At 34.8% G+C, this 8,403-nt stretch overlaps 1 protein-coding gene across 1 annotated transcript in view; it reads right to left on the bottom strand.

Moving 5' to 3' along the window:
• Window positions 1-3,087: 3,087 nt before the first annotated feature.
• The window catches only part of DARS1 (aspartyl-tRNA synthetase 1), a 76,901-nt gene continuing 71,585 nt past the window's right edge, over window positions 3,088-8,403 (bottom strand). The window contains exons 14-16 of the mRNA XM_007952498.2: window positions 6,259-6,370; window positions 5,944-6,015; window positions 3,088-3,179 (exon numbers count right to left, since the gene is read on the bottom strand). Of these exons, the coding sequence (XP_007950689.1) occupies window positions 3,088-3,179; window positions 5,944-6,015; window positions 6,259-6,370 (276 nt within the window). The remainder of the gene's footprint in view (window positions 3,180-5,943; window positions 6,016-6,258; window positions 6,371-8,403) is intronic.

Genomic DNA, 8,403 nt, shown 5'->3' with positions numbered 1-8,403 from the left:
CTGTTTGAGCCCTTGCTTTCAATTCCTGAGACATACAGTAGTTCTATGTTCAACTTTTTGAGGGAATGCCAAATTCTTTTCCACACATCTGTATCATCTTACATTCCCACCAGCAATGGATGAGTGCTCCAGTTTCTCTATAACCTCACCAACATCTGTTGTTTTCGATTTTTTTTTTTAAAATCATTGCCGCTCTAATGGGGGGGGGGTGGTATCTCACTGTAGTTTTTATTTGTATCTCCTAATGGCTAATGATATAACCCATACTTTTTACTACTATCCTATACTTCTTTGCATTTGATGTACACTGAAAATAGAAAAGACTCAATATAAACTATGGAGTTAAAAAGAGGCTACATAGAAAATCTAGCAGTTCCTATGCTGTTGTTATTGTTATGTGCCGTGGAGTCAGACCCGACTCATAGTGACCCCTCCTTGGGTTTCCAAGGTGGTATCACTACGGAAGTAGATTGCCCAACCTTCCTTCCAAGGTGTGGCTGGTGGGTTTGAACCACAGCTTTCTGGTTAGTAGTCAAATGCCTTAGGCACTGTGCTACCAGAGCTCCTTTCCTATGCTCTAGTAACAAACAATTAAAAATGTAATAGAAAAAAAATGGTCCCATTCTCAATTGAAAAACAAAAAGCATTCTAGCAGAAACTAAAAATTAAAAAACGATTTTGAAGGATATAAAAGAATACCAATAAATGGAGCGATACATTTATCTATCCACTGGAAGGCTAATGAGAGGACTATTTCAATTCACCCTAAATAAATCTATTAATTCATGGTAATTCCAATAAAAATCCCCGGGGGGGACGACAATATACTTGATCCCAGATCAAATAAATCTGAAAAAACAACACTAGATAATGTTTATAGAAACAAATATTTAGTTAAAATACAGGAACATACAAAAGAATGAAAAACATTGAATTCAAATAGCAGGCATTTCTCAGGAGAGTAAGAGGGAATGGGATCAGGGTGGGTCCACAGAAGGCTTTAACTGTATCCACAATTCTTTTCTTCTGAAATAAAATATTTCAAGCAAATATGACATAATGCTAAGATATGATAAAGTTGGGAGGGGAGTACTGGGGTATCCAACTTATCATGCTCCATTCTTGCTGGCATGGACATGTTTGAAATACTCCATTAATAAAAAACAAATGAAAGAAAAAAAAAAAAAGATTGTTGTTTTAAGACTATTATCTTGAAAGAGGCTATAATTCCATGAATTTGAGAATAATCCTTGGGCCATTATTATTGTACTGTTTTAGAGCCTGGGGATTACACAATATAGAAAAAGATGGGTATTAGTGTATTTTACTGCTGTGTGGGGTAAATTAATTAAACATTTTTAGGGTGCCTGGTGGTGTAGTGCCTAAGGCATTAGACTGCTAACCAGAAGGCTGGCAGTTCAAACCCACCAGCCACTCCTTGGAAGGAAGGTTGGGCAATCTACTTCCATAGTGATACCGCCTTAGAAACCCAAGGAGGGGTCGATATGAGTCAGATCTGACTTGATGGCAGTATGTTTGGTTTCTTGGTAATACACTCTGGTAAAGAAATTCTGGTGGTACAGTTAAGGCATTTGGCTACTAACCAAAAGGTTGGTGGTTTGAACCTTGCAGCCACACTGCAGGAGAAAGATGAGGAAGTCTGCTTCCGTAAAGATTTATAGCCTTGGAAACCCAATGGGGTTTGCTATGAGTTGGACTTGGCATGATGGCAGTTGAGTTTGATTTTTTGGAATATACTTTGTAAGACGTAGAAGAAATAAATAAAAGTTGAGTCTCTACTTTCACAGAACTCATAATCTAGATGGGAAAAAAAAATGTTCCTTCTAACTTTCAAAAATAATGGGCAGATGTTTATGCTCCAGGGATAACTTCCTACCTTTCAGATACTTCTGTTTTTCTGCATATTGTTTATACTATTCCTGTATGAAAATATTTGCATCTCTGCCCATTGCTTGTGGGTCACTGTAAAATTAACATTACCATCAACATATACAATAATCTAGAGACAAAGTGCTTCTAATTGTAATGTTTACACTGAAATTTCTTTTTGGGAAGAAAGGAATGCTTCTTAGTGACATCTGCTAAGTACCAGATAAAAACAAAACAAATTTCTGAAATATTTTTAACCTATGGGAAATAAACTCTATTAACCAACCCATGCCTTCAGTTTTAGGATTTTTTTTTATACTGAATTTCTATCTTGATGTGAATATATATGAATGTTTATATTTGTTTTGAAGCATTATATAAACCAGTTTTTTTTTTTTTTCTTTTACTAAATTATAAATAGGAGCTCTGGTGGTGTAGTGCCTAAGGCATCTGACTGCTAACCAAAAGGCTGGTGGTTCAAATCCACCAGCCACTCCTCAGAAGGAAGACTGGGCAACCTACTTCTATAGAGATAATGCCACGGAAACCCCAGGAGGGGTTGCTATGAGCCAAGGATCAGTTATAAAATCAGACTGCCATGAAGTTACACAAAGATGAAGTATAATCAGCTTTCAAATTTTATTGAAACTCATGTTTATAACAATTTAATACAATATTATATTGAATATTTTCTAACCAGTATTTTCACCTGCTTTGTAAGATTTCTGGGCATAATTTCTAAGAACAGACCTTTCTATTTTCCATGATAAGCCAGTTCTACCTTCACAAAAATCTCAGACACTTCTCCAAATGTCCTTAGTTCAACGTCATAAAAACAAAAAAAAGGTTCAAATATTGAAAATTTAAGACTTCAATCCTGTAGCCACTGTAAATACAGAAAAGAAAAAAATCACATAATCTTAACTGTTTAAAACTGTTGTTAACATTTACTGTGGTAATGGAATACGAATTTTCAACATAATCATATAAATTTCTCATTAAAATGTTCAAGCATTTTCTACTGAAGCATGTCCAAAGTTATAAAAATCTTCTGTTTTAAATTAACCTATAGTGAATTAATCCAAAAAGAATTGTGGCACTTTAGGTGAGACATTTACTCTATTGCATATTTTACGTGCCTAAGGTACAGCCTGAACTATAGCAGGTTACTGGAAAGAATAAAAAACAGAGTTTTCTTTACGGAGTGAGTCGTTTAGGATCACGAGGGAACATCGAGGTCTGACGAACATTGTGTAATCCCAAAAACAGCATAGTCACTCGTTCCAACCCTGGGAAAAAGAAAATAATCATTAAATCCTTTTTGGAAAACCTCTCAGGGTCTTATTTTTTCAGAACTACCAACATATCATTGTTGCTCAACAAAATACTTTTCCTTGTTAGGAAGGAAAACAACTTTTATTATTTTGAGTTTATTCAAAATCAAATGTTTTGGGTATGAATTCAGAAACAGAGATTATGTTGTATGTGGGAAGCACTAAATAATTTATCTTTATAAGTGGTATGGATTTTGTGAAATATGAACTACAAATATTAAATCCAAAATCTATGATTTAAATAATAAAAAGCAAAACAAAACCACTTTATAAATTGTTTTCAAATGATACCAGATTCCTAATTATGTTTATCAGACCCATCATTTTAAGATGAGTGTAATAGACTTATTAATGGAAGTGTAAGAAATTCATTGCAATTTTATTGATAGGTACTATGGTGGTCCCTAACATAAAAGGCTGTAGAGTCTATTATTATACTAACTGTTTTCAGTACAGAAAACAGACTGAATTAAGACCAAGTACCACCTAAAAAGCAGAACTAGCAAAACATTTTGTATGTGTTTTAACATACCTATTCACAAACATTTTATAAGAGAATTAATGTTTTATTGCTACTGCTCAATAAAAACATTTGCCGATATAAATCTGAACTTTTTATTACAGTAATGTAACTGAAGGCTAATCTTAAAAATAAATAAATAAATAGAAAATCATGTCCCATCTTCTCAAACTTTAATTATCAAAAGATGAGTGGTATTTTGAAATTTCTTTTTTGGCTAAAACAAGCATACAAAACCTTGTTATAACCATTCAAGCTTCCTTATTCACAATTAAGGTTAAAATTTACATTGTCAATTAATCAATTTAATTGGTAAAATATGTATGCAAAACACATATTACTAAATAAAACAGCTCTAAATTTCTCATTAAAATTTAAACTATATATATTCAATGTAGCATTGTTTGTGATAACAAAAGGGTGGTAACAACCTACATGTCTGTCAACAGAAAGCTGGCTATCAAGATTATGGAGTACCCTGTCAATGGATTCTATGTACCATTAAAAAAGAACGATAAAACTTTTTTGTATTGATATGAAATGAGCTACAAAATATATTAAGTGAAAAATACAAGGTATTAAATGTAGTATGCTAAAATTTGTGTAAAAATATTAAAAAGATACATATATGTGTGTATATATTTTTTTGCATATGTAAAGATTATCTTTGCAAAAGGTAAGCAGGATACAATGGTTTCCTGTAGAGGAAATGTATACTTTCTAACTTTTTAATTTGAAATTCTGTATATATTAGAGTTGATCCTTATTATCTGAAGATTCTGTATTTGCAGATTTGCCTATCTGCTAAAAATATTCTTTGTTATGGTCAGTGCTAAACATGTACCTGTGCAGACAGGCAAAAAAACCCCAGTTGGGAACCAGGTTTGCTGGTCCGATAGAGCCTGGTGGAACCACTGAGACTATGGCCCCTAGCTGCTCTTCAGGTCTGGCATTGAACCCACACCTGTGGTTTCCACCCAAACAAAAGACAGGCATATGAGTTGAACATTTACCTGAGCTAGATACACTCTTTAGAGAGAACAATCATGGGAAAAAGAAGGGCTGTTTATGTACAGGAAGACAGCTCAGGGGACAGGAGTGCATGGAGGGAGGGACACAGGGAAGAGGTAACTGTCAGGAGGCAGTGGTAGGAGAGCTGTTGCATTGTGGTAAATTGTGGTCAATGCCGTGAGACAAAGTGTATGTGAATTGCTGTATGGAAAGTGAATTTGCTCTGTAAATTTTCACCCAAATCACACACGCACAAAAAGAACATTCAACCATGGGAGATCAGAAGGGCAGTATTTGCACAGGGAGTAAGCTAGGGAGGCAGGAATGCATAGGCAAGAAGGACACAAGGAACAGGTAACCACAGGGAGGAGGTGGGAAGAGATCTGTTACATTGTGGGGATTGTAGTCAGTGTCACAAAATAAAATGTGTACGAACTGTTGAATGTAAAACAAATCTGGTTTGTGAAAATTTCACCCAAATCACAATAAAAAGTTTAAAAACAACAACAAAATCCCCAGTTGAGGTTAAACAAGGCTAGTTAGGTTTCCCTAATTCAGTATTTACGGAGACTTTATAGAACCCACCTACAGTGAATTTATTATACCTATTAACCCACACCAAAAATCTTATATATCTATAATTCTTTTTAAGAGTATTTGATACAGACACCCATGAGGTAAAGGTGACTAAACATTTACTCATTTTAAATTACATATATACTAGAAGATGTTCTAAATGTCAATTCAAATATTACATATCAATGATAATATTTAGCAGATTAGCCAAAATTATGGCTCTCCCTTGACTTAGTTTAAATTGGGCTAATTCAAGGGACAGTTTTAAGTTGGGCTGATCTGAATGAGCTCAAGGATGCAGAGAGAAAACAGGATATGTAATTTATAAGACATTTTGCTTCTAAACTCTTATGAGAGAAAGGATGACTAGAATTTCATAGCAACCGTATTTCAGAACACATAAGTTAGCTGTTCATTTTGTCCCTTGGAAATAAATTTTTCATTTTAGTCATTTTACTTAAGGAAATTCTTGTAATACAAGTTTGTATTATACTTAGCATTTATGGTCTTATCTGTAAGCAATAATAATATATAAAATTTACTTCTGAATTATCACATTGTCAAATGAATCTAGCTTGGAAACCATATTACATAATATTAAAAGAATATTACCAATCCCTCCACCAGCATGAGGAGGTGCTCCAAAGCGGAAAGAATCTATGTAAGCCTTGATTTTCTCCAAATCTAAAATAAACAAAGTTTCATATAGAAATTGTTAAAATGGTATATTTTCTGCTGTGTATATTTTCACCAAGAAAAAAATAAAATAAATGACTAAGATAAGCACACAATTTAGCTTTAAACAGTTACAAAACAATTACTATACAATGATGATAAAAACTTGAATGTTTCTTAAGTCTTTAAAATTAAAAAAAAAAATGCAATTTTCAGAATAGATACTCTCCTAAATATATTTAAGTTGTTTACCAATTCCATGATGTAAGGCCCTCTCTGTTAGCAGTTGAGGATCGTGAATTCTTTGAGCTCCTGAGAGTATTTCTTCCCCTCTCATGAACATATCATAAGAGTTGGACTGCTTCTGCAGGAAAAACAAATAAATAAAGACTACCACTCTTCATGTGGCTATCATCCTAGGTTACACAGAGGTGGGAAAAAAACATGTCTTTTGCATGAAGAGCAATTCCATTTTTCACCTACAATTAATGATGTAACCTGCTCCAATGAACCTAATATGTTTCTATAAAGTAGGAGCTCTGGTAGCATAGTGCCTAAGGTACTTGACTGCTTACCAGAAGGCTGATGGTTCAAACCCACCAGACCTCCTCGGAAGGAAAGCTGGGCAATCTACTTCCATAGTGATACTGCCTCCGAAACTCAAGGAGGGGTTGCTATGAGTCGGATCTGACTCGATGGCACATAACAACAACAATAAACCACTGAGGGCTGGATCATAATTTCTTACTTGCTTCTGTCAGATTTCATGCTTCCCTTCACCCACACCCCACAATAATAAATCAGAGCACTTGTCTAACTTCCCAGAAGTAGCATTATCCTTATTTCCCTTTATCATCTAAACTATTTTTAATGTGATATTTCTTGGGTCATTTTGTAACTTCAGATTATCAACAGATCTTAAGTCTTTTTTAATTAAAAATTTTAAATTTCTTTACTTTAAGGAAAGTAAATTGAAAATCAGTTTACCTCAGCTTCACCTGTTCCCTATCAGGTATCTGGTAACAGGAGTTCTAACTTACTTCTCTTGTTGTCCAATAAAACATCCACTGCCCTGGAGTCAATTCCCACTCACAGCAACCCAACAGGACAGAACAGAACTGCCCCATAGGTTTTCTAAAGTAGTAATCTGTATGGAAGCAGACTGCCACATCTTTCTCCCATGAAGCAGCTGGTGAGTTTTCGAACTGCTGACTTTTTTGTCAGCAATCAAGCACTTAGCCATTGAGCCACTATGAAACAGTGGTTCTCAAAGTGTTATTCCTGAACCAGCAGCTTCAGCATTACCTGGGAACTTCTTGCAAATTCTCAGGCCTTATCCTAGACCTGTAGAATTAGAAACTAGAGCAATCTGCATTTTAAAAAGCCCTCCAGGTGATGCTGATGAAATGGAAAACAACAAAAAGCAACAAGATACCATTTAGATTATTCACTACCAGAACAGGATGGGAATTCCCAGGTCAAGGTCAATGATAAAATTATTAGCTAATAAAGTTTACAAACCAGATAGTTCTATTTATTATTTATATGACCCCTTTTCCTCATAAATCTTCAGAAAAATGACCCATGAAAATGATTTTTTTTCCCATCTAACCACCCAAACACCCATGCTTGCCTTCACTGACAACGCAGTACTGTATGTGCAAAAGGATTCATATTTGTTGTCTGTACCTCCCATGTACCTCTATGTCTTTCTCATCCTCAATGCTGCCATATTGGTCACTCACATTTGGTACATTGCCCTTCTCTTCACCCAAATCAATACTTATCTCTATCTAACTAACAGCCTTCCCTCCTCTTCCCTCCCACCCCTGGTAACCAACAAAGAAAATATCCTTCTATAGATAAACCTTTCCTTAACTTTTACAATGACGGTCTAATATAATATTTGTCCTTTTGTGATTGACTTATTTCCCTCAGCATGATGTCCTCCAAGTTCATCCACGTTATGCGGTGCTTTGCAGATTGTACATTATTCTTTAGCTTTGCATAGTATTCCATTGTGTGTATGCCCATAGTTTGGTTATCCATTCCTCAGTTGATGGACACCTAGGTTGTTTCCATCTTTTGGCTATTGTATATTTTTGCCATATATTAGGGCCCTTAAATTTGCCTCTAGATTTTCCTTGAGGAACTGTATAGTTTTAGGTTTCACATTTAAGTCTTTGATTCATCTGGAGTTCGTTTTTGTGTAGGTGTGAGGTACAGAACTTGTTACAACAGTCCATTCTATCTTGCAACTCTCTTAACTTCCTCACCATTTAGAAGTTCTGTGATTACACAGTCTTTTCCCTCTTTTTTGTTTGTAGTTGTCCTCACTTGCCAATTGATGTCTCTGGTTCCCTGTTTACAATCTTATAAGCTCATTTTACTTTGGAT

The sequence above is a fragment of the Orycteropus afer genome, unplaced genomic scaffold, assembly GCF_000298275.1.
Source record: "Orycteropus afer afer isolate SDZICR_OR568_19922 unplaced genomic scaffold, OryAfe1.0 scaffold00342, whole genome shotgun sequence".
NCBI lineage: Eukaryota > Metazoa > Chordata > Mammalia > Tubulidentata > Orycteropodidae > Orycteropus > Orycteropus afer.
This window is presented reverse-complemented; position numbering and strand designations above follow the sequence as displayed.